The sequence below is a fragment of the Monocercomonoides exilis genome (genome assembly GCF_001643675.1).
Source record: "Monocercomonoides exilis strain PA203 chromosome Unknown scaffold34-1095894, whole genome shotgun sequence".
Lineage (NCBI taxonomy): Eukaryota > Preaxostyla > Oxymonadida > Polymastigidae > Monocercomonoides > Monocercomonoides exilis.
This window is the reverse complement of record NW_027150579.1, coordinates 542,110-567,269: the sequence shown is the minus strand read 5'-3', so window position 1 is coordinate 567,269 and position 25,160 is coordinate 542,110. Positions and strand designations below refer to the sequence as shown.

At 35.5% G+C, this 25,160-nt stretch overlaps 8 protein-coding genes across 8 annotated transcripts; 1 reads left to right on the top strand and 7 right to left on the bottom strand.

Annotated features, from left to right (window-relative positions):
* Positions 1 to 7,417: 7,417 nt before the first annotated feature.
* On the bottom strand, positions 7,418 to 9,126 carry MONOS_6273 (uncharacterized protein). The gene is made up of 4 exons (XM_067876493.1): positions 9,050 to 9,126; positions 8,885 to 8,912; positions 8,332 to 8,822; positions 7,418 to 8,279 (listed from the first exon to the last, which is right to left on the bottom strand). Exons 1-4 carry the CDS (start codon positions 9,050 to 9,052, stop codon positions 7,521 to 7,523), a joined length of 1,281 nt encoding a protein of 426 aa, XP_067724157.1. The 5' UTR covers positions 9,053 to 9,126; the 3' UTR covers positions 7,418 to 7,520.
* A 1,255-nt stretch (positions 9,127 to 10,381) lies between these two features.
* MONOS_6272 (uncharacterized protein) lies at positions 10,382 to 11,413 on the bottom strand (the record flags this gene model as incomplete). The annotated part of the gene is made up of 3 exons (XM_067876492.1): positions 10,382 to 10,749; positions 10,806 to 11,120; positions 11,278 to 11,413. 3 exons carry the CDS (start codon positions 11,411 to 11,413, stop codon positions 10,382 to 10,384), a joined length of 819 nt encoding a protein of 272 aa, XP_067724156.1.
* A 149-nt stretch (positions 11,414 to 11,562) lies between these two features.
* MONOS_6271 (uncharacterized protein) lies at positions 11,563 to 11,805 on the bottom strand (the record flags this gene model as incomplete). The annotated part of the gene is made up of 1 exon (XM_067876491.1): positions 11,563 to 11,805. The coding sequence occupies one exon, from the start codon at positions 11,803 to 11,805 to the stop codon at positions 11,563 to 11,565; it is 243 nt and encodes an 80-aa protein (XP_067724155.1).
* Positions 11,806 to 13,006: 1,201 nt separating this feature from the next.
* MONOS_6270 (uncharacterized protein) lies at positions 13,007 to 13,882 on the bottom strand (the record flags this gene model as incomplete). Its single annotated transcript, XM_067876490.1, has 2 exons — positions 13,007 to 13,551; positions 13,666 to 13,882. 2 exons carry the CDS (start codon positions 13,880 to 13,882, stop codon positions 13,007 to 13,009), a joined length of 762 nt encoding a protein of 253 aa, XP_067724154.1.
* Positions 13,883 to 14,666: 784 nt separating this feature from the next.
* MONOS_6269 (putative central pair associated wd-repeat protein) lies at positions 14,667 to 17,998 on the bottom strand (the record flags this gene model as incomplete). The annotated part of the gene is made up of 8 exons (XM_067876488.1): positions 14,667 to 14,895; positions 15,178 to 15,269; positions 15,430 to 15,789; positions 16,211 to 16,307; positions 16,571 to 17,284; positions 17,342 to 17,470; positions 17,556 to 17,686; positions 17,738 to 17,998. 8 exons carry the CDS (start codon positions 17,996 to 17,998, stop codon positions 14,667 to 14,669), a joined length of 2,013 nt encoding a protein of 670 aa, XP_067724153.1.
* A 197-nt stretch (positions 17,999 to 18,195) lies between these two features.
* Positions 18,196 to 19,059, top strand: MONOS_6268 (uncharacterized protein; the record flags this gene model as incomplete). The annotated part of the gene is made up of 4 exons (XM_067876487.1): positions 18,196 to 18,286; positions 18,346 to 18,417; positions 18,481 to 18,559; positions 18,948 to 19,059. 4 exons carry the CDS (start codon positions 18,196 to 18,198, stop codon positions 19,057 to 19,059), a joined length of 354 nt encoding a protein of 117 aa, XP_067724152.1.
* On the bottom strand, positions 18,938 to 21,941 carry MONOS_6267 (putative telomerase Cajal body protein 1). Its single transcript, XM_067876486.1, has 6 exons — positions 21,778 to 21,941; positions 21,584 to 21,725; positions 21,437 to 21,510; positions 21,283 to 21,365; positions 19,890 to 21,226; positions 18,938 to 19,683 (listed from the first exon to the last, which is right to left on the bottom strand). The coding sequence occupies exons 1-6, from the start codon at positions 21,919 to 21,921 to the stop codon at positions 19,310 to 19,312; spliced, it is 2,154 nt and encodes a 717-aa protein (XP_067724151.1). The 5' UTR covers positions 21,922 to 21,941; the 3' UTR covers positions 18,938 to 19,309.
* Positions 21,942 to 22,047: 106 nt separating this feature from the next.
* On the bottom strand, positions 22,048 to 25,053 carry MONOS_6266 (uncharacterized protein; the record flags this gene model as incomplete). The annotated part of the gene is made up of 3 exons (XM_067876485.1): positions 24,960 to 25,053; positions 22,807 to 24,885; positions 22,048 to 22,658 (listed from the first exon to the last, which is right to left on the bottom strand). The coding sequence occupies exons 1-3, from the start codon at positions 25,033 to 25,035 to the stop codon at positions 22,048 to 22,050; spliced, it is 2,766 nt and encodes a 921-aa protein (XP_067724150.1). The 5' UTR covers positions 25,036 to 25,053.
* Positions 25,054 to 25,160: the final 107 nt, after the last annotated feature.

The following is a 25,160-nucleotide window of genomic DNA, read 5'->3' as shown; positions in this document are numbered from 1 at the left end:
CAAAACCATATGAATAAACACCACGAAGCAATTCATCCTTCAAATGCATTTCCTCAAATGTTTTGCACAATTATGCGAAGTTTCCTCAATTTCTTTATCTGCTCCAGTTAAAGCTAAAAGTTGATCTGTGGAAGATGGTGAAGGTTTGCGTTCAGGTCTTCAAAAAGGAAACACATTTTTTTGGCGATGAGAACAATTCCCAAAGTTAAATTAAAAAACATTAACCATAAATAAAACAGCAAACATGAAAGAAGAAAGAAATCACAAAAATACGCACATTGTTGCCATAACGAAAAAATCACTTGTTTATAAATGAGCCCGAACAATTTTTGTTATGGGCGTTGAGTTTCAAACCATATTTAATTATTTTGATGATGAAAAATTATTGTTCAAATCATTCTTTTCATATTTTCCAACCAATATCATTATCCTCATTGTCCATATAAAGCAAATAACAAAGCATTGCAATTGAGTGAAAAGATTATACATCTCACTTATCCAAAATGAAAAATATATTTGAAATTCATTGAACATCAAGAATGCTCAACGGATTATTAAACAAAGAGCAAAACCTTTGACTTCTTTGATGAGTTTTCCTTTCTCAATGAATATGGATAAAAATGAGTTTTTCAGTACCAAAGGATATTCGTGAACATATCATCAAAGCTGAGAAAACGATCAAAATGAAACAGTTGTTTTCTGTTATTCAAAATGAAAAATGAAAATGAAAAATCAAAGAAAAAGCTCCTGTGTGATGATAATTTAGAAAAATATAATAAAAAATGTAATTGTGAAAAGGATTTGTTCACGTTGAGCAGAATTGATGAATGCAATGTTTGTTGCTTTGATTTGATCAATATCACAAAGAGTTCTGCTTTTCATTTGTTTCGAAAAAAATCTTTGAAAGCTAAATAAAAAAATAGCTTTTTTGAAAACTCACAAAAATCAAAATGCATTTATTCAGAACAAATCACCACTGCTCAATAAAATAGTTGGCTTGGATCTTTCTCACAGCAAGACTTGCCCAAAGAGGATCAGAAGATGGGATTGAGAATGAGCTGGATTTTGAGAGAAAAGCGTCAGAAGGTGTGATTGCCTTGGAGAAAAAGAAAAAGATACAGGAAGAAGAAGAAAAGAAATCAAAAAATGAACTGAATTCGCATGAATGTTAAAGAGATATTGCTGAATTCAATTCTTTCTTCAAATGATGTTAAAAATCGCTATGTTTGCTGAAAAATAAAGCAAACAGACAAACAAACAAATCGAATTTGAAACCCTTTCATGAACATTCAATTGTTTATTGTTTTTAAACATCATTTGTGATGTTTTTAGTAATTAAAAACATGCGGAAGTTCGTTAAAATAAAATATTAATTTTTCAAAAATTTTGAAAATGGGTAAAAAATTTTTTCAAAAATGGAAAAATTATCATAGATAAAAAATTCAAAACAAAACAAAAAAGTTTATCTTTATGAGTTTTCTGAATACTCGGAGGCAGATAAACCATCGCCTGTGTCAATATTGTCGGTTTCACTTGTTTCGCTGTCATTGGAATTAATCAAATCATCCAAATCAGGTATTTCTTCTTCATTTTCTTCTGTTTCTTCATCTTCTTCAGCTTCTTCTGTTTGTTTTTCTTTGCAAAAAAACAGTTGTTGATACAATTTATTCAAATCTCACAATCTTTCTCTTATTAATCATCCAAAAAGCAAGTTGATCAGCTACATATTTTTCTCGAATGCTTTGATGAGGAAAAAATCTTTTCATATGGCTCCATAATTTTTCGATTGTATTTGTGCATGAGTGAGTTTCTTCATCATAATATTTTATCTTGTGGCACACTGTTGGATGATTGAATCCAAGACGAGAAAGAGATGAATAAGCCTTCCATTCATCTGACATTATTGTTGAATGAGGTAGAATGTGCTTTTGAATGATTGGAATCAATATCGAAGCTGAACGGTCAGGCACAATTATGACAAAAAAAATTCCTTGATTCATACATTTTATCTTTCTTTCGCTCCACTGCACCAAAGACCTTCATTTGTTTCTTTCTTTTTCCTCTATGATGTTTTCTTCTCCTCAAAACGCATTCATATATTTCATCAATATTGTTTTCGCAAACAAAAATAGTTTCATTCAGATTTTCATGTCTATCGAGCAACACCTCAAAACAGATGACAAATATTCCACAGAGTTCCTTGAATTCCCAACATTTCAGAGCAAAATTTACACTAGCTCTATTCCAAATTAATTGGATTATTAACAAAATCACATTTATTGGTATCCTGCTTCGATACAAGGATGTATTCTTGTATGCTGGCTGCCTGTTGCCGCGTTTTCTGCAAACCCACATCATTCTTCCATAGCAAAGCAGAAAATCCATTTCAATTCTGTGCCTTCTGCATTTTGGTTTGTTTTTGACGATTTTCCTATATACAGTCAAAACCGGATATTATCACATCTGATTTTGCACAACTTTTTGTGACAATATCCGATTGTGATAATATGCGATGCTGTTAAACACAGAAAAAAATAAAAATTAATTTTTGAAATAATTAATTTTGGGTCGATTTTTTTATTTTTGGAAATTTTATCCAAATACACTTTTTTCACTTGCGAAATTAATTTTTTTCATAAATACTCATTATTTAAACTTATTTGAGCACATTTTTGAAAAAGCGAAATTTCGAAATTTTTGATCAAAAAATCGATTTTTCAATGAAAAAATCACCCATAATAATAAAAAATGTGATTATGATATGTGCAAAAACCCGAACATTTGCAAAAACCCGCACTCTTAGGATTTTTGGAAACATAATAAAATTTTGGTGTTAAGAAAAAGTTTTTTTTAAATAAACACTTCAAAATATAAATGAATTTTTAATAAGAATAAAAATGCATTTATTATGATGGGAGTTATTCCATATTAAATTTTTAAAAAAGCCAAAAATATTGCAGAAATCAGTCAATTGTTGATATTCAAATTATTCAAATGCAAAAAGTGAAGACAGAAAATATGAATAATTCCAGAAAAGAATATTTTCGAAGAAACAGAGCAAATCGAATGGAATCTCGCGGTGAGATATCTGGTATTAATGGAAGGCCACGATATTTAACGAAGGAAGAAGAAGAGAAGCTTGTTCAAATTATATTAAATTGGCACAATATTTTGAAGCAGCCATCAATTAATGACATTCCTTTTTTAGTATGATTTTTTTATTTTGAAATTTGAAACTTATTTTCCAATCAAGGCAAGACAAATTCGAATCGAAAGATCTCCGGCCTCGACTGAATATATCGAAACACCAAGTCTGAGATGGGTTTACGATTTTTTATCAAGGCAAAAACAATTGCGCATGATAAATCCAGTTCGACTTGATCATGCACGCTTGAGAGCATCGTTAAAAGCAAATATACAGTCTTTTCTTTCTCATTTGCGAACTTTGATGCTGAAGAAAAAATATCATCCTTCGTTAATATAACAATTGGACGAAACAAGTTGTCAGTCCAACTGTCGTCATCATAATAAAAGAATTGCAAATGAGAAATGCAAATACTTGCCATGTTTGGAAACTCCTCCTCTTCGTCATTTAACTCTTTTATTTATTGTGAGAGCTGATGGATATCATCTCCCCACTCATCTTCTTTTAAGTTCAAAATATGAAAAAGAAATAAACGAACAATGGAATGACGAATCATTCGTATTGCATTCAACTCAAAAAGGATGGATGACAAAAGAGCTATTTGAAAAAATAATGTTAGAACATGTTCTTCCTTTCATTCAAAAGCAAAGAAAAGTTGTTGAAAGAATTCAACAATATCAATATGAAATATTCCAAAAAAAATCTTGTGAATTGAAAACGAAAGAAAGAAGGTTAGAAAAATGCGATCAGAAAATGAAAAAGAATGATTCTAGTGAAAAAACAACACAACAAAATTTTCAAGACGAAGACGATCAAGAATCAATAGCATTGCATTCATCAGCTGGATCAGAACTATTTCCAATAGATAACTCAGATTCACCGACAAAATCCCAGCGATCCAAAGATCAGTGCGATAATGAAAATAGTCACAAGGAATCCATTTGTATTGACAAACTGGAACTTTCAGAGACAATGTCTTCAGAAGGAGATCGAATTCAAGCGTTGCAGCAACTGCACCAATCCGCATTTGGCTGTTCAAAAGAATCTTCAGAGTGTGAAAATTTTTTTCGAAACAAAAAGAGTTTTCAAATACCATCAAATGGATCTCCTAAAGTTGATGTTGATGAAATTACTAACTTTCGTGATGAAACTTATTTAAGTTCTTCTGATGAAAGAATGTTTCTAATTGAAGAAGATGATAATAGAGATTGGTGGATAAAGAATGACACTCAGATGCAAAAAGCAAGCTTCACGAAAAAAGAAATTACTCAATACGAAAAAATATCCGAAGAAAAAATAAGCAATTCATCACTCTCTGCTTTAATAATTCTTGACGGACACTCTTCAAGACAAAATATCCAGCTGTGGAAAAAGTTTTCTGAAGAAAACGTGGATGTCGTTGTGCTACCAGCACACACATCCCATATCCTTCAGCCACTTGATCTCGGACCTAATGCAGCACTAAAAAAGCAATTGAAAAATGTTAGAAATGAACCAAGTGTGAGAAAAATGAAAACAGAATTTTTACCTTTTGTCCAAGCAATCGCAGATTGCTCTTATTATGCGATGGCACCTAGAGTAATACGGCATGGGTTTTACGAAGCTGGTATAACGTCTTCTCGAATATCTCACGTTCTGAGGTGCACTTTGGATTCCTTGTCTTTCGGTGTAAAACCGGCGAGACAGACATACCGATGGTCCATCTCTGGTAAACTAATTACATCAAACGCAGTTCTAAATGAATGGCAAGCATTTGAAGAGAAAAAGTCTATTTATATTGATGAAAAAATTGAGAATATTCATAAAACAAATATTAAGCAAAAAACGATAAAAAATCAAAAGGAAAGACCTTCATCTTCAAAAATTACTTCTTCTGATTCCAAGCTTTCAAACCTTACTACTAATGAGAATACTGGTGACAATAATGACACTGACGATATCTCATGTTCAACAGATTTCGAATCAGATCCAACTGATTCACAAGAAGGGGAAGAAAATATTTTGGTCGTTCGTGTTTTCAGAAGAAAAAACAAACAGAAAAGACTGATTCTGTGCCGGTCAGATCATTTGGATGAACATGATGGTCGAAAACAAGTGACTGATTTATCGAGTTCTTCTAATTATTCTGAAGATGAATCTTCAGAGACTGATCATCATTCCGACAGATTAAATAAATCGAAAGAAAAGAGAAAAAGAGATCTTGACAGCAGTGAATACATAGAAGATGATCTTTCATCAAGCAACGAAGAAGAAGATTCGGATGAAAAAAAATTGTCCAAAAAATATTCCATGAGATCGGAAAAATGTTTGCCCAAAAGATTATCTGAGCATTATGTTCTTTTCACGGATTCTGATGAAAGTGAGTACAATCCAAAGAAATGATTTGTGAGAAATAAACAATCGAAAAAAGTTGAAAAACATATCAAACCTTTTTAATCTATTCATATCAAATATTAATTATTTATGAAATTACTATTCAATTTGATTGTCAAGCATTTTGTTAATGGCGTTTTTTCCAACAACAAGTTTTCACAATTCTTGATAAAGAATCGGGATGACTCTATTTTTATTAAAAAACAAGCATAAGCATTTTTACTGAAAAGAAACAATAATTTTCAGAAAAAAGAAAAAAAAAACATTTTTGAAAAAAGATAAACAAAAGAAAAAAACAATTTATTTCATTTTCAAATTTAAAAATGAATCGCATAATAGAAAAGGCACCAAAGTTCCAGACAAAGAAATTAAGTGATCAACAAACCTGCGAAAATAAAAATAAACTTTTTTCATTTTAAAACTTGTGGGAATAAATTTTCTATCAATGGTCGTGCAATTGTCTATGAAAAGAACAAAATATTGTTTTATTGATATCAAAATAAAAATAAAACACAAAGAACAAACCACAAAAAGGTAATTCTTTAAAGAATGAGAACTTTTGAACAGTTTTTAACAACACTTACCGACGAAAAAAAGTTAGAAACTGCATTTCCTGAATTCATAAAAAGTCTTTCATGGAAATTGGAACACATTGCGTTTACATATCATTTGAAATCGAAAATTTTGATTGAAATTGAACAAAATGTAGAATTGAACATCCTCCATGAAAATCTTTCAAATAATATATCTAGTGGACAAACCACTTAATAATTATTGAATTGTTTAACTATTTCTTCAAAGTTAATAAATTTATGAAACATTGTTGGATTGAAAAAATTTTATTATGGGTTTGGAACCCATTATTTTGATAGAAAACAATGTGATGATCGTTATTATGATAAATCTGCAAATTCGTTTCCATTTGAAGAAATAATGCAATAATGGTGTTCTTTTGAATCTCATTTATTTCATCTACTGACTTTTTTCATTTTTTTTTTTCATTTTAATAAGAAAATCAGATAAATGTTAATGTTTTCCGATTTTTTCACGTTCAAGAAGTTATTTTCAATGTTTTGCTGTAAGGATGTGTTTATGTTTTTAGTTAATTCTTTGTCACTTTATTATTTGAGAAAAGATTTCAATTTTTATAATTTTTTCACTTCGCATTACAAAAAGATGTCAAAGACAAAAATTCTTTAAAAGTTGAGTGATATTTGTTGCAAACAAAAAAGAATGAAATCATTGAAAGATAACATCAAAATAAAAATGAGAAGAATCAAAAATTATCTTCAACTGAAAATTGTACCAAAATAGTTAATTTTCAATAATAAAAATGAATTTTTGAAATCGACATTGAGTTTTAACAAAAATAAACATCATTTGATCAATTTTCATCATCTTTTAAATTATTCAAGATGATATGTGCGGGTTTTTGCAACTGTTCGGGTTTTCCACCATACTATTATATATTTTCAGCCCTGTGATTATATGCGATGGAAAATGAATGAAAAATTGGTCAAAAATGTCGGTGCATGGAAAAATGTGACTATATTCGAATGTGATTATATTCGACGTGATTATATCCGGTTTAGACTGTATCCATTTTTCAGATTTTTCCGAATTGAGAAACATTCTGAATAATTTGTTTGTAGGTTTTCCAGTCAGAGCAAGTGAATCGTCTGAATCAGACACTTCATCCATGAAATTTTTGATTTTTCAATGATCAAAAGTCCCATAAATATGTGAAAACGAAATATTTCAAAAATAAAAAAATTATGGTTTCTTCCCATATTTTGTTCATGAAATATTCACTAAATAACTTTCAATATATTTATAAACTGTTTTTTCATTGTTTTGAGAATTGCCGTTAAGTATGCATTTTACGAAAATATATGAAAATTATCACACACAAACAAACATATATTCAAATGATTGATGAATTGTGAAATGAGCAAAACAATAAAATTCAATTTTTGAGTGCCAATCTGAACTCTTTATTTTCTTAAATATTCACAAAAAAATTAACGTCACTATCGTTCAAGAAAGTTCCATAGCCTTCATCAAAAAATGGAGAAACTTCTCTGAAACTTCTGGTGATGTCTTCGTATCCTTCTTCTTCCAACTTTTCGAGTATCTTTCTTTTCAACATCTCAAAATTTGCTTCATCCGCTTTGTGGCCCGCCTCATCTCTCAATCTATCGGAAAAATTCCATAAGAACTCCAAACATCTCCTCGTTATATTGTAATCCAATGTTGGTTGCTGAATTTTCTCCAGAACAACATCAAAAGCACCTTTTCCAACAATGTCTGAAACACATGCACTTTTTCTTGAAATCATTGCGCCAAGAAGATTGATGGCTCTGTGGCATATTTCAGAGCAATGCACATTTGACGCTCGGCACAATGTCACAACGCAAGCAACCAACTCTGCATTTCCTTCACAGCACAATTCGCAAATATCATAACAATTAATAAGCGTGTTGAGCCATATGATGATTATCTGCTCTTCTTTTGTTTCTTTTCCCTCTCCTTCTCCTGCTTTCCAATTCACACTTCTTGTCAGCTCTTTCAGTTCTTTTGTTGCTTCTTCAACAAAGAACAGTTCGTCCACAACGACATCCTTCAATTCTTGGTCATGGATAAATCTATATAAGAAAAATCTCCAGGCAGATTGATATGCAAGATGTGTTAGGTTTCGATGCTCTTGATTGGATTGAATAATTTCTGATATTTCATCCAGAAACAACTCTTTCTTCACATACTGTCGATTGAATCAAATAATCATCAAGAAAAAGAAAAAAAGAAAATCACACTTCAAAAAAATGAATGCTGCTCAGTGCCAGCAAAGCCATTTCCACCCCTTTTTGTGCTTCTTCGTTTTCCTCTTTCTTTGAGGCAGCTTTCAAAAGGCGAGGAACGCATATTGATAACAATTTTGAATGTGATATGTCGTTTAAAAAAAGGTAGCATTCGCAGATTTCAATCAGAAACTTTTCATCCTTTTCTTCTTTTTCCTTATCTTTTTCAATAATCATCTTTTCAACTCTTTCACGCAATTCAGAGAAATAAAAATCAACATCCATATTTTTCAGCGCATTGCAATATCCAATGCACTTTAATAGTATGACTGTATTTTCCATTGAAAGTTTCTTATCTTCAATCATTTTGTCGATTTTGTTGAACAATTCTTTTGTGAAAGGAAAATAATTATTTTTCAAAATCACGTCGTCAAATTGCTTGTTCATTTCTTCAATAATCTGTTTTTGCTTATCCTCATTGCAATGCGCCAGATCATAAAACATTTCTGAAAAAATCAAGTGAAAATATCACAATTAAAAGTGTGCAAATACAACAATGAACGCAAACCGTTAACCCTTTCGGTTCCACTCGTTGACTGCATTTTTGACAATATATTACATTCAGATAATAACAAATATTCGTAATTCACATTAAATTTGGATATCATTGGATAAAAGAAATTAGGTGCAAAATATTATCTCAAAACAATCATGAAAATATAAACTGTGACACCATTCTATGTTGTTAATATTATTTGACAAGGTGTAATAAAGAAAGAAAAAACGTTAAATCTTTTTCTGATTTGCAGTAATGGACACTTTGATCAATTTGATTTGAAAGAACAAAAATATTCCTTGTTGAAATGAGAGGTCGATGAGTCAACATTACCTATAGAATTAGAAATATTATTTCAAACAATGACAACAGATAATGGTGAAGATGCGTTTATTTTGGAATGCTTTCGTTGAATTTTTGAAATTGGTTGACCAAGAAAATACAACAATTTTATTGTTGGCTGAAAATATCTGCGTGCGTGTATTTTTTGTTATTCGATTGTTTATGAAGATATTTCCATCTGTATCCTCTCCAAAGTGCAGGAATGTGAGTTATTGTTGAAATGGTCAATCTCTGCTTTGTGGAGCAATACGATGAGAACGGAGCTGATTATTGTATAGCCATTGGGAAATAAATGAAGTTGCGGAAGATACATGATATTTATTTAGGACAAGAGATGAAAACAAATTCAATTGTTATTTTGTTGAATGAAGATTTATGGAAGGAATTCTGTGAAGGACAAAATCTGCACAAAATTATGTAGAATTTAAGAGCGTAAGGCAGGGAGAGCAGTTTGTGGTATATTTTGGGCAAAGAAAGTGACTGGCAATATCAAGGGAAGGATATTTATCACTGAAAAGGCAACAATTCAATGGGAAAAAGGAGAACCCCAAAATATCAATTACATTTATAAGGTTTTCCTGTTTCTCGAACTGCTCCGGGCAGACATGAAAAACGAAGGGATTCTTTCTTTGATTTCGTTTTCGAACCAAAAGAAAGGAGAATCGCCAACTACGAGACATCAAATTGTCGAGTGCTAATAGGCAATCAAACTTCATTCAGGTCAACCACATTTGCATTTCATTCTTCGAAGGGACAGCCATTTTGAGCAAGCAATATGGATGCAACTCGAAGTTTACCGAGAACATTATCAAGCTGGGAATCAGACTAACTGGAAATCATTCACTTATTCGGCTTATTCTTCATGTATCTTTAACCAAAGTGATTGTTGTTCCACATTTCATTGATAGCGCATGGCTCATTGCTTGATTGACGTAAATTCGTTGAAACTGCATTGAATTTAATATCATGATAATTGCTGCATGAATATCAACTTTTTCATCCTTCTTTCTTGGCATTGCCAAAGAACAAGTAGCCTTGTTCTGTGCATATTCTCCCTCTCTTTTTTTCATTTTCCAGAAATTTCATCATATTTATAAGTGCTTTTCAATCGCACGGGCTGATGTGGCATATCCTCCAAGCACAGAAACACGATCATTTCTGATTTCCTCAGCAAATTTGCTTCATTTTCTTCATTCGACTTATCTTTTTCTTCAAATTCTTCAAATTCTTCTTCCTCCTCCTCATCATCATCATCATCGTCGTCGTCATCAATATATACTCCTTCTCATTCTCGTCGTGACTTTTCTCCCTCTCCTTCTTCTTCTTCCTCCTCCTCCTCTTCTTCTTCTCCTCCTCCTCTTCCTCTTCCCCTTCCTCTTCCTCTTCTTCCTCTTCCTCTTCCTCTTCTTCCTCCTCCTCCTCTTCCTCTTCCTCTTCCTCTTCCTCTTCCTCTTCCCCTTCCCCTTCCCCTTCCTCTTCCCCTTCCTCTTCCTCTTCCCCTTCCTCTTCCTCTTCCTCTTCCCCTTCCCCTTCCCCTTACTCTTCTGTAAATGCAATGATTGAACAAGTTATGTCTTCTCCCCATTCAGACATATCTTTTCCATCTTCATTAACATCATCATCATCTTTTTCTTTCCCCTCTCCTTCTTCATCCTTCTCTTTTCCTTCTTTTCCTTCCTCCTCTTCTTTTTCCTTTCCTTCTTTTCCTCCTCCTCCTCTTCTTCTTCTTCTTCTTCTTCTTCTTCTCTTCCCCTTCCCCTTCCTCTTCCTCTTCCTCTTTCTCTTCCTCTTCCTCTTCCTCTTTCTCTTTCTCTTTCTCTTTCTCTTTCTCTTTCTCTTCTTCTAAATACTTCTTTTCTCTTTCTTCTATCTGTTTTTTTCTCTTCTTCTTCTTCTTCTTCAACCTCTGCATTGTGCTTTTAGTTTAGCTCCAGAATCTTCCTCTGAATCACCTGGATGATCTTGTCCTTCTTCTGCAGCTGCTCTGCCAGTCCACTCGTTCGCTTCTCCTCCTTCTCTCACCATTCTCCATTTGTCTCATCTGCTCCTTTCCCTTTCTCCACTTCTTCTTTTCTTTCTTCCAGCAAATGCAGCGCAATCGCTACTGGAGATGGAACCACATCCTCCGTCCTCATTTCTGATTCCTCCTGAGCCTTCTCCGCAATCTCTTTCACTTCGCGCACTACAACCATTCGCCATCTCACTTCCTTTTAACACTTCACCACCACTCTCCCCGACCTAGATGATCGCTATGTCTGAAGTGAATAGTCAAATAGATCATTGATTGAAGAATCCTATTCACACCCTCCGCTGCAAAGATCCGCTTGCTCCCCGACATCGTTCTCCACCTACGCTGCATGAGACGGAAGCTGTTCCGCTGGTGGAACCAAAAGCATTGTCGAAAGCACCTCATGGTAGGCACACGCAACACCCCCATCCAGCACCGCCCGTCGCTCCGCAACATATCCCAGCAACGTCTGCAGCGAGTGTGGAGACAACATCAGCTGCTGCAGTGACAGCGGCATGAACAGACCATACACCCCAGCCGCCTCAGGCACCGCAATCCACAGATGGCTCTTGATATCTTCCATCGCTGCTGAAGAAGTGTTTGAAGTCTCTAATACAGATGCATCCGAAGAGTTGATTGAGAAAGTGGAAATGAAGATGATAACTTTGATGATTTCGTGATGTTTAACATCAGCTACATCAGATATTAATCTCTTCTTCTCTTATTTTTTCCGCTTTATGAAAGGAGAAGCGGAGTGGTATGAAGCTGCGGTAAAGGCAGATAAAGACTCAGCTCAAAGTGAAGGATATAATTCCTCTTTGGTAATTAAAAAATTTCATTGTAGCACAGACGCTTGAAATGAAGTTTACCTCAGAAGTCAGTTAAATTATAAAAAAGAGAGACGATTATGAGGTTTTTTATTTTAATACAAATAGATGAAAATTTGAAGAAGACTAGCGGAATAAACAATTCAGTGTAGCTCGGTTATTTAGCCTCAATTTTTTTCAAATTTGCAAATAGGGTGATTTATTAACCCGAATATTTTTTTGAAAACCCGAATAAAAAATAAACAAATTTATTTTTGTGTATTGTGTATTGATTTCGTTTTTAAAAAAATATTAATGATACATATAATCAACAAGCTCTCGTTTGACAATTTTTCGAGTATTTATTTGTTTTTTTTCGTAATCAGAAAAATCATCATTTAAAATTTTCGATGGGTTGAATTTTCTTTTTTTCAGTTTTTCATCTTCAAACAAAGCCTTTTCAATTTCTTCATTATCTTTTTCTTCATTTTTTGACTCTTTTCTTTCATCCTTTTCTTTTTTCCATTCAATTAAAAATTCTTCATCGGTAATTAATTTTCCAAAATAATCAAACCTTTTTGTTCTTTTCTTCAGAGTGACAGAAGGTTCTTTTGGCAGCTTCGCTAACACTTCGTGCCACTGATGTGACAGCACTCCGCTCTTCGCAAATGATGATTTGATTGTTGAAGGCAACAAAGAAGTTTGTAAAGCTTGTGGAAGCACATCAGCTAGCGCTTCTCGTCGCAAAACAACAGAAGAAGAAGAAGGAGCTTCGTAATTGGTATTAATTGTTTTTTTAAAAACAGCAAATACGCCACGATCCAACGGCTGTGCGATGTGAGTGGTGTGGGGTACGAAGGTGACCACATCTATTGAAGAATCGGCGAACTTCTTCCACAAGTCAGGCTGCGCTCTCGAAGAATGAGAATCAAGAAGGAGAAGGCAACGTTCATCATTCTTCTTCAAAGTTTCTCTTCTTTATGTGATCCCTGGAAGCAACACTTCTTCAGCATATTTGAGGAATAGCGCTTCAGTCATCCAGCCTTCATTTTCACCCCAAACATCTAACTGTGAACTCAGAACAAGGCGCAGTTCATCTGGCAGTTTCCGACAAGGCCACAGAACGACGCTTTTTAGGGAGGAGCCATCAGCTGCAGCTGCAACGAGGAGAGTTGCATTCGTCATGTTCATTGGTGTTTTGGAGAAACCGGCAGGCATGTCGGAAGGATGGAAAACAAGAGAAGAGAAAGAATCAGAGAGTCGAAGAGAAGATTCATCAATATTAAAGATGAGAGAGTTAGAATAATGATGTTGATCATGAAGGTTTTGCAGAAGAGTGAAAAATGGAAGAAGAGTTTGTTGATTTGATGCGGAGAGCCTTTGAATGTCGACATTTCGAGGGAATGACGTTTTAAGGTCGGGGTTCATTTTTGTGTATTGATAAGGATATGCTTTAGAAATGTTCACTTCTTCATCTTCTTCATCAAAACCGTCTTTTTTCCTATCATTTTTACAGTGTTCATCTGAATATATAAAAAAATAAATAAAAACAACAAATTAAAAATTGTGACAAACTAATTTCCTCATTTGTGCAGCATTGTGACTTGTCCCACTTTCACATTCGATTTTTAGTACACCAAATATCGTTTCCTTTTCTTCCTTATTGAATAATTCTGGTCTTCCATTCTGTCCTGCTTTTCTTCCTTTTTCCACAGCTGCAACTGCTCTATCAATTGCCGAGCGAGTAAATTCCTTCATGTTCGCAGCATCAGCAACCCGAGCTTCTCCATTAGAAATAATAGTTGCAACACGCTCTAATCTACTTTCAATATGTCGATATTGAAGAAATCTCATTAAACTTCTAATTTTCTTTAATCCTTGTTGTTTTTTGTTTACGACAACACTCATTTCAAAAATAAATTTTTGGTTATGATCAATTTTTTATTTTTTCAAAAAAATATTTATTAAAATGAAAAAAAATCAAAAAAAATTTTCAATCAAATTCTAACTCAGTCAGCCCCCGTTGCTATTACCTAATCTCCTCAGGGGAGGCACTAATCAGAGATGGAGGAGCTGACCCTCACATTTTCTCCCCCATCAGAGATTAGGTATAGTAATTTGATCTGAAATTCTGATTGTTGACTTTTCCTTATATATCAAAAATATGATAAAATATCCAAAAAGTGGGTAGAAATAATTCATTATTAAAATTTTTGTCCGGATAAAAAAAAATGTCAGGATAAAAAAACCACCCTATCAAATTTGTTGGAAAGAAATAAAAATAATTAAAACGTTTGGAGCGGTAGATTTTGAACAAGATTCATTCATGTAATTCATGTTCATTCTTAAATCCGAAAAGAAAAATCATTTGATAATTCAGATTGAAATCTCTTTCAATTAAAACATGGTTCTTTGATTTTATTCTCTCGATAACTTTCCAAAGGAAATAATTACAAACTTCTATTTTGAAGAGATAAACATGATAATACGACGCTTAATAAAGAAAAAAAAAGTGCTTTTTTTTCCTCTTTATCACAACTTAACAAAAATAATTGCGAGATGTTAAAAAAAAATAGTAATGGAAAAGATTTATAAAATAACAATAAAAAAATCAAAACATTTTGTGTCAATTCAAAATTTAGCACCAAAGTATCATCGTTCTATCTGTTGAGCAACTGAGAAGATATCGATTCTGCTTGTCAAACAGCACGTCAAGAACACAATCAGAATGTCCTTTCAACACTTTTGTGATAGGCGGAAGGCTGCTGGGAGAAGAGAGGGTGGACAATGCTGTGTTTGAGAACGAGCTTCTGGTACGCGCCATGGTTTGGCCATATGATTTGCTAAGTTCTTCTTCAATGTCAATTCTAAACAATTCGTTAAGAGTTTCAAAAGGACAGACGCACGTTTCAGATATATCCACAAAAAAGAAAAATTTGATGTTAAAAAAAGGAAAATTGTTATTTTTTTAAAGAAATTCAAAGAAAGAAAGAAAGAAATATATAAAAATATAAAGAGAGTGAAAAACAGAGGAAGGAAGAAAAATTATAATTATAAAAGTGAAAAAAAAAAAAAAAAAAAAAAAAAAAAAAGGGGGGGGGGGGTATTCATTTTTTTTGAAATCTGAAAAATTTCAAATTATAACAAACATTTTTATCGTTCCATCGTCACTTCCAACAACCAAAACTTGCCCACTTCCGTCAAACGAAAGGCCATTTGCTGCTTTTGGCCCGCAATTGAACTGACAGACAAAGGCAACAAAATACCCAAATGTTATTGCATTCAGAAATTACAAATAAATAAATAAAGTCATTCAAACAAACAAACAAACAAAAATAAATAAATAAATAAATAAATAAAATAATATAATTGCAAAAAATAATATTTTTCTTTAAACAAACCCTTCCTCTCTGCTTCACCGTTCTTGTATCCCACAAGCACACAACACCATCAGCATCCGAAGAAGCCAGCGAGTAGCCGTCCGGGTCGTATGCGACTCTGTTGCAGCCGTTCGTGTGCCCAAAGAAGGACTCCGCGCACCTCCCCGTGCGGACATCCCACAAAGACACAGTTTTATCCGCAGAACAAGAACACACTGCAGAAGTGAAGGGGATAAAGTGTGCATCATTCACAGAGTCAACATGGCCCCGCAGTGTGAAGCGGCAGGCCTGCGTACGCATGTCCCAGATTTTGATCGTGCTGTCAGAGGAAGAAGAAGAGAAGAAGTCGCCAGAGTCGTGGAAGGACACAGACCACACAGGCTGAAGATTTATTTCGTTTAAAAAACAAACAAACAAACAAACAAACAGAAACAGAAACAGAAACAAAAACAAAAACAAAAAAAAAAAAAAAAAAAAAAAAAAAAAAAAAAAACAAATAAAAGGAATTTATAAAAATGAATGTTGATATATATGTGTATATTAACATATATCAACAAAGAGGAAGAATGAAGGATTTGGAATTCGACAGCAACAGCGATGGAAATTGAAGCAGGTAGAATGAAAGGAATCGGTTGAAGAAGCATTGAGAATAATATCATAAGAACGAAAAGTTGATGTTTTCGTTAAGCACATAAGATATAACAAGTAATCAAAGAATTTGAAGAAAGCAAATGAAAATAAAAATTTTCAAATCCGTATTTATAAAAATCAAAACATTAAAATATTAAAAAGATATTCAAACGCCAGTATGATCAGTAAACGTGGCTGTGCACGCCCCGGTTGAGTAATCCCACAACTTGACCGTGCAGTCACCAGAAGCTGTCACAAGCTTACTTCCACTTGAATGAATGAATGAATGAATGAATGAATGAATGAATAAATAAATAAATAAATAAATAAATAAATAAATAAATAAATAAACAAAAATGAAAGAAATGTTATTTATGAAATAATTACAAAAAATGTGCCAAAAGTTCCAAGCATCATCATTAATTATCAAAAAATTCAAAAACTTCAAAATATTTTTTTTCTTTTTTTTAAAAAAATACAAAATATCCAAATAACTCATTCAACATTCGTCTGTCTCATTAGAACTTCATACTTCGGATGGAATGCCGCTTCGCTCACCCATTCCTTGTGCTCATTTCCGCCTTTGATGAACTCTCCGCCCGGAATCGCCCACATCTTCCACGAGCCGTCGTCTGAAGTGGTCACCACCTCGTCTTTATTCGGATAGAATGCCAGTGAAGTGATAGGCATCGAATGGCAGTTGTAGTTCTTCGTCGCCTTAAAAGTCGCCACTTTTGAGGCAGGCGCAGCCACCTGCGGAGGTGTCGACGGGCGCGGCTTCACACGCAGCGGCACGACTGTCGGTGCGCTTGCCCGCTCGGCTGAAGCAGCGCGACGAGGCTTCGTCCCGGACGGACCTCCGCCACCGGCACCAGCCATCCACCCTGGCCCAACATCTGCACTCCGCCTTTCGCCGCGGCGGGCTGTGACTGATCCATCTTTCGTCACCTTCATCCCATGCTTGGCAGCTGTCTCCTTGGCGCGCATCAGCGACGACGCAGTCGGCTGCAAAAGACGTGAGCCTCCGTCTGCCTCGGCTTTGAGAGGTGAAGTGGCGAGAACAGATGACGCAAGAGTCGCAGCTTGCCCACCGCCTCCAGCAACGCTGTATGATTGCAGCTGGCGGACGGTCTCTTCCAATATTTCAACTCGGTTGATGTACTTATCTTTTTCTAGTTTAAGGAGCATTTTATCTTTCATTACAGCTTCATATCGACTTTTCATTTCTCGAAGAACTGGCTCATAACTGAAATAAATGATAATCACACTTTTGAGCAACACAAATTAAATCAAAAACTCAAACTTTGCGTTATGCTTAACTAATCGTTTCATGTCGCGAATAAGCTTGTTTTTCTCTTCAACCACTCTGCGATGGTGCATTTTATGGAAATCTCTCTCTTTTCTCAATTTTTCAAAAAGACCAGATGCTTTCCTGTTCAAATAAAAAAACATAAAATTAAAATACAACGTTAAAAAATATATTATTTTGTTCTTTTCATTGTATATAATTAACATACTCTGCAAATTCTGTCTTTGCTTGAAGTTCTTCTTTCAACCTGAAAACTTGTTCGGTCAATTCTTGTATCTGCGCGTAAGCATCCACCACAGGATCTGTTGTAGAATCATGCGCGCATTCATACCATTCCATCTTTTAAAAATTATGAAAAAGTCCAAAAATAAATGAAAATATTATAAAAACCTGAAACATTTCCAGAGTTCGCTCCATTTTCATTTTTTTCAAATAATTTCTGATAAAATCTTCAACTACAACTGGCTTATTTGATACTTGTGGTAAGATTGGCCTCTGTGGCACAGTAGGTGCTTTTTCTGGAATTTTCACTGCTGCTTTTAAAGATTCAAGACTTATGTCATTTTCTTCTTCATCTGGTGCCAATTCAAATTTTTCAAGGGGGACTTCTTCAAAAACGAAGTCGTCATCATCGTCAAATTGCGAGGCCATGTGAATTGAAAATAATCAGATCAAAAACCGTTGTTTAAAGATCAAACATTTTCATTTTTTTTTATCTCTTTTCACCAAAATTGTTTCATGAATTTGTTCATTAAAAATAGACATTTTATTTGTATATCAAAAACAAGAATTATTCTGTGTTTATTTCATTACATAAAGATCAATCTGATTTTTATTTTATAATTTTCATGGCACAACAAAATGATTGCGAACTAACAGGCGCGCTATCTTGGATATCTCAAACACTGCTTTTCCTTGTTGCTTTCGTTGCAGTTTTCTGTATGTTGTTCCCAACTTGATTTCATGAAAAGTTTGTTTCGTGTTTATTGTAACCACAGTTATGAGACAGAAAGAAAGTCCAAAAAGGCCTTTAAAAGTTTGGTGGTTTGATTTATTGAAGCAAACTGTAGGTATTATTTCCATTGATATTCAAAGTTATAATAGTATTTAACAAATGTTATGTTATTGATAAGGAACAATCATTCAACATTTTTCGTCGTTAGGACTTTCATTGCTGTTTAGTGGAAATGCAAATGAAGATCCTTGCGTTTGGTATGTATACATTATTACCACTTTGTTTCAAAAGCAAAAATATTTATGAAAGGTACCTGACAAACTATCATGCTGATTGCATAATTTGCATATTCTTCAATTATAAAATAAATTCTTTATGCGAAAGACTTTTATCCAAACCTAAATTTCGCCAACTCTCATTTTTGAAGAGTGGGAACTATGGAAATCCTCCAAAATATTTTGCATTTTTTGCCCAACTAACAGTTTGGTCAATTATTGTTTCTATCAGCAAGACGATTACTACAATTATCGTATGGATTTTCTCAACTCCGTTGAATTGGATCAGTGCAATTCTAATATCTCCGCTAAATAACCATAAAAATCTAAAAATATTCATTTTGATGGGTATTGAACCAATTATCGTTAGCTCTCTTGTTTTTGTGGTTCAAGACACGCTACTAAAAAAGGAATCTGACAGATTGAAAATGGAAAGGGAAACTGTGAATTTAAAGGAAATGCAAGAGGAAGGCAACGCCTGAAATAAATACTGAACATATGTTCTAATCTTCAGAAAAGATATTCCATTTCATCACATTTCAGAATTTATCATTGCGAGGATATCCTTTTCGCTATCGTTGTTCAAAAATACAGTATTCTCCAAAGGAAGGCATTTTGATGTACTTTCATGAAATTGACTTTCATGAAAATTTTTCATTATTGTGTTCATACATTTTTCTTGTTCATTCACTTCGGTAATTTTAAGCTCTTTCAACAACACGCTATTTTCGTTCAGGAATGCTGACGCTCCAACATTTGAACAGAAAAGATAGAAAGCATGCTCTTTGATGCAGGAGGGAAGTAACCTCGTTTCACAACCGGGCGTTTATATGGAGGAATATAAGAGACTGAAGAAGAAGAAGAAGAAGAAGAAGAAGAAGATGCGGATGAAGATTGTGGATCTATTTCTATTTGACTTGATGCGCTTGCAGCGCCTGCTTCATATTCTTCTACGACTGCCTGCTTTACTTCAGCCATCTCGTTTGCTTTTGTGGCATTTTCTTCCAATTTCAGTTTTTCCAAAAATGGAATTCCAAAACGATGCTGCCCTGTGGTCGTTGCTAGAAGAGGGAGCGTTGGATGCACAGAAACATCGTTAACAGAATCTGAATTTAAGAAAAAGAATTTTGATTTAAATAAAAAGAGATCGAAAAAAAAAATAAATATGATTCAAATAATATCATCACAATCAAAAAAATTAAATATGTAACATTTATAAAAGAATAAATCAATAGATGCATTGTGAACAAATATCAAAGGAACCAATTAAAATTTTTCTTTTCTTTGAACTTTTTAAACTTCTGTATCAAACCTTCTTGCTGAATCTCCAACACGCATTTACCGTCATTAACCGCATCAAAAAACGACACCTTTCCATTCTGCCCTCCGCTCACCACATATTTCCCGTCCCTTGTGAAGTCAAATCCAACTCTCTGATTCGTGTGGCACTCGCGCTTCATTGTAAACAGCCTCTTTCCTGTGTTCCTGATGTCCCAGCAGCACAGCAGCTCATTGCGGCGGGCGCCAGACACAAGTGTGTTTCCCAGTGGAGAGAACTGCACTTTCGTCACTCCACAGCGCCGGCGGGGTCGCGGTTGAGGAGGAACGCTCGAAGAAGCAAGTTGCTGAAGTGCTGATGATGAGGACTGCAAAGTTTCTGGAGAAGGAGAAAATAATGAGACAGAAGAAGAAGAAGAAGAAGAAGAAGCAATTGAGGATGCTTGAAGAGGTTGAGGAACAATGTTCGAATTCTGCAACGGAGACGAATTATCAACTGGCGAATGGGAAAATGTTTTTGTCAACAGCTTTTTGTGTTTTTTGAAATGACCCTCCAAAATCAAATCACACCAAATATTCCCGTTTATTCCCTTTCCTTTCTTGAAACTGTTCTTCATAAACCTGCTTGACTCCAGCATTTCTGCAGGAAAAGGCGCAAATGGAGTGAGATAATGAGGAAGTTCTGAAGGATAACTGAGTTGAATATCATTCGTGTTTACTGTCATTGACACTGCTTTTGATTCTGCAGTTGCTTCTGTTTCTGGTGCTGCTTCTGATGCAACTTCAGTTTGTGCTGTTGATTCCTTTTGGCCTTTCTCTTCTTCAATACTGGAAGAATTGTTAATTGAAACTGTTTCATTCTCCCCAGCAGCTGCCTCTTGTTCTTTTTCTTCTTTTTCTTTCGAATCAGCCTCTATCTTTTCATCAGACATATATGACATATCATAAAAACTTGCTTCATTTCCCATCTGCTTTCTTTTCACTTCCTCCACATCTGCCAACTTCGACCCATCGCCAATACCACTACTGCTTTTACTACTACTGCTGCTGCAACTTCCTTCAGCACTGTAATCATCACCAAGCGCATTTTCTGCATCTTCCTCTCGCAACCCTTTCACATTACCCATTGTCGTATGCGAGCCACACAACATCGTTCCGCTCCATCCGCCTTCACTCACAAATATTCCAACCTTTCCATCAGCACATCCACAGCCAAGCATATTTTGATCCTGGGGATTCACGTCAATTGACGTTATCGGACCTTTTAATCCTGATTGATCTTTTTTGGAAAACGTGCTTGAAGAAATGATTGATCGCCCTGATCTGTTCACATCCCAGAGTTGAATTAACGATGAACCTCCGCTATAAATCCTTGAAAACAAAATATCGAAAAATAAATTATCAATATATATAAAAAATATGAATACTTTGTTCCGTCAATTGAAAAATCAAGTGAATAAAGAGTTAGAGGCTCTTCAGTTGGACCAAATGCTGAATAAGTTGAAAGTAACTTGAAAAAAGAATAATAAAAGGAATAAAAAATTTTTGTTAAAAATTATTCAATGAAAAATAAAAGAGAACCTTTCCTGTAAAAGCATCCCAAGCATGAATTGGCATTTGTGAAGAAACTGAAATGAAAAAGCTTGTCTCAGGATCTGAAATCGAAAAGAAAACAAAAATTTTTGTTTATATATTCAAAATTCAATCATAAGTATATATACGGCAAACACATGCTCGACATATATGGATACCAGCAAACGTCATGAATTGTTTCTGCTTCATTAATAGTAAAAACAGGCTTCCATTCTTCATTACTTGCTTTACTTATGAAGTTTTGTGATGGAACATTGTATATATAAATTTTTTTATTCTAGAACCATCAGTTTTTTTAAATAAAAAAATTTCATAAAGAAAAATCAGACCCCAGAGTAAGACAGTAAACAGAGTCCATCAGGGCTAAATGATACTCCTTTGTAATGACTCCCTTCATCCGGGAAATCTGAAATCCGATGCTCAGAAGATTCTTCATCAATCGGATGAGCAGCTGCAATTCGACAAAATGACATTTAACACAATAAATAAAAAATTTATGGGCATTCATAAAAAACTGAAAAAATTGAAAGAAAAATGAAAATGGACTAAAAATATGAGAAATTAGTAAAAACAAAGAAAACAACATCTGTTTAACCCATTCAGCGAGCTTCCATTTCCTCGCGCAGAATTTTCTCCTTCATCTCCATCCCTCGCCACACGCAATGTGCCTGGCTGATGCACATCACCCAGCTCTCCATCTCAAACGGAGATCCAAATGCAAACGTGATCTGCGAGCGGTGCTCCGTCCTCCTCAATGAGAACATCGTTGCCTCAGGCGCAAACGGTACATGCTCAAGGATAGCACCAAGCCTTCCACTATTTTTAAACGAATCCCTTCCTCCTCTCCTGCGACCCACTGATCCCACTTCTTCTTGCTCCTCTGCTTCGTCTCCACTTCCACTGCTCCCTTGCATGCTCCGCACCAGCGGTCCCCACTTCGCCAAGAAATCGCTCGAGTTTGTGATGCTCTCCATCACAGCGTCTGCATTTGAAGGCGGCATGCTCTCTGCCCGCTGCTCTTTCCCTGAGCGGCCGTAGCACCTGATCGAAGCCATGTCTCTGAAGTGGCATGTCCCCACCACTTCGCCTGCTCTGCTCTTCCGCCACGCCAGCCCCGCAAACGCCCCACTCGAAAACACTCCTCCCCGCACAAACGGCACCCCCAACGCATTCGCTCCTTCAGTTCTCCTCTCTTTCCCTTCTCTCCCAGCTGCAGCAATTCAGCAGCAATAACACATCAAAGAAAACCAAGGACAGAAATAATTGACAAAGAACACATTCATCATAGCCATTTAAAAGCAAACGATAAAAAAAAATATCAATGAAATTTAAAGAATAGAAAAAAAAAACAGTCACACCTAATGGCATTACAGGCTGCCTTCGCATCATCGGATCAATTCCTTCGGCAGTTAAGTAGAACATCCGAGACAAAGAGTCTGTTCCAATCTTCACCACAGGCGCACCAACCGACAAGAATGCCACAGTCTCCGGAGGTAGACGCAGATCCGGAAACACCATTGCCACAGCCGGAGCCAATTCCCTTCCCACACAGCTTGCTCTGCTCATCGGAGGAGGCGTAGAAGGAAGAGGAGAAGAAGAATAGGATGATGATGTTGAGGAGGAAGAAGAGGAAGAAGAGGAGGAGGATGAGAGAGGATATGTGGAATATGATGACGATGCAGAAGAGTACAGAGATGGAGCCATTGACGATGCTTTCATCAGCGCTGCTGAAGGTGTCGTCGCTTTTCCGGCAAGCTCTCTTTCATATCCAACATAATCAAAGCCAAATCCTTCAGACACTTTTTCTTTCTGCTCAGCCATCGACTCAGCCATCACTCGCACTCCTTGCTCTTCTTCTTTCTCGTCCCAATCATTCGCTGCGTGTGCTGCCAGCAATGCCTCGTCCTGCTCCAGCGCTGTTTGTGTGGCAATGATCGATGCGTGGATGGTGGCCGAGATCAGCTGCTCCGTCTTCTCCTTCAGCGTCGCATTATTCACAATCTTCAGATTTTTGATGATGTGCCGCTTTGCTGAAGCCGCACGCACGCCATTTCCATTTTCATCTGGCTGATCCCATCTCGCTCTCTCCTCTTCTGCTCCTCCTCTTCTTTTCTCAATGAGTCTTTCTTCTTCTCCTCCTTCTTCTCTTCTTCCTTGTGTTCTTTCTGTTTCTGAACCAATCTGTTCCCTTTGCAATGCACTCACCATGCTCTCATTAACTGTATCACTTCCTGTGGAAGAAGAAAAATGCGATGATTGCAATTGTTCAGTTGCAACTGGAGATTGAAGCTCCAATGGCGGCGTTTGAGGTTGCTGCATGACATGCTCCTGAAGAGTGGACAATGATGATGAAAATGCTCTTCTCGCTTCCTTTTCCTCTGTTTCTTTTTCTTTTTCTTTTTCTTTTTCTTTTTCGTTTTCGTTTTCCATCTTTTCTTCATCTTTTTCTTTGTTTCTTGAAGATTCATCTTCTCCTTCTCCTGCCCCTTCCTCCTCATCTTCCTCATCTTCCTCTTCGTCCTCATCATTTCTTTCATCACTTTCTTTCTCTTTGTTCTCTTTGTTCTCCTCTTTCTCCTCTTTCTCCTCTTTCTCCTCTTCTTCGTTTTCCTCCTCTTCATTTTCCTCCTCTTCCTCTTCCTCTTCTTCTTCCTCACTTTCTCTATCTTCTTTTCTCTCTTCCATTTCATTTTGAAGTTGATGCTCCAAAACAGTTGGTGTTAATTCAGTAATTTCCTGTTCATTTTCTCGTTGACAAATCGACTCTTTTGCTTTTATCTCTTCCGAAGTGGAGCACTCAGCACCATCTTCACTCTCTTCCTCATCTTTTTTCTTTCTTTCGATTCCATCAATAGCATTCACTTCCGATCCTCTTTCAACATTTTCTTCTTCATCTTTCATTTCACCGTTTTGATCTTCTTCAGTGGTGTGCATGCGATCCTTTTCTTTTGTGCCAATTTGTGCTGAATCTGAACCGTCTGGCAAGATAAACTGAATAGATCCAGCTGAGCTCCTTAAGGAATCCATAAATGCCTTGCTCACAGCCGGCTTATTTACCGCCCCCTTTCGCCCTGAAGCATTTGCAATGCTGGGTTGCTGCACTTGCTGCTGCTGTGGTTGAGCTGAAAAGGAAGAATAAAGATTTTGACTTCCAAATGAGAATCTTGGCGCAAATGACCCTGCATCCGTTCTTCCAGATGCATAGGGATACTCGCTCATGCACATTGCTGACCCAGATGCATTCTGTGGATTCAAATCTCGAATAACTGGAGGAGAAAAGCAAAATGAAGAAGAAATGTTCGTCGCTTCCCTGCTTCTCGATGTAGATGCTAAAAGCTCAGGATTTAGCTGCATACAGCGTGCACTTGACAATTGCGCACGGCACTCGCTCTGTGTTTCCAGATTTGCCACAACTCGTGCCAAGGAAAGAGGTGAATCTAAATCAGCAAATTCATTGTAAAGCCAATGCGTTCATCTTTGCATTTGAAAATACATAAATTATATTTCATACCTTTACTTCTTCGCCCCTTGGTTCTGCTAAATTCAAACGGCATTTCCTGCCTTTTCATTTTCATATGTTTTTCCATTCAACAATTGAAAAACATATGGTTTCAGATCGCATTCTTTGTAAAAATAAAAATGAAAAGAATACAAAAGAAATAAAAAAATCTTTTAATCCATTTCGCCATTCACTTCTGTTGTTGTTTCCAGA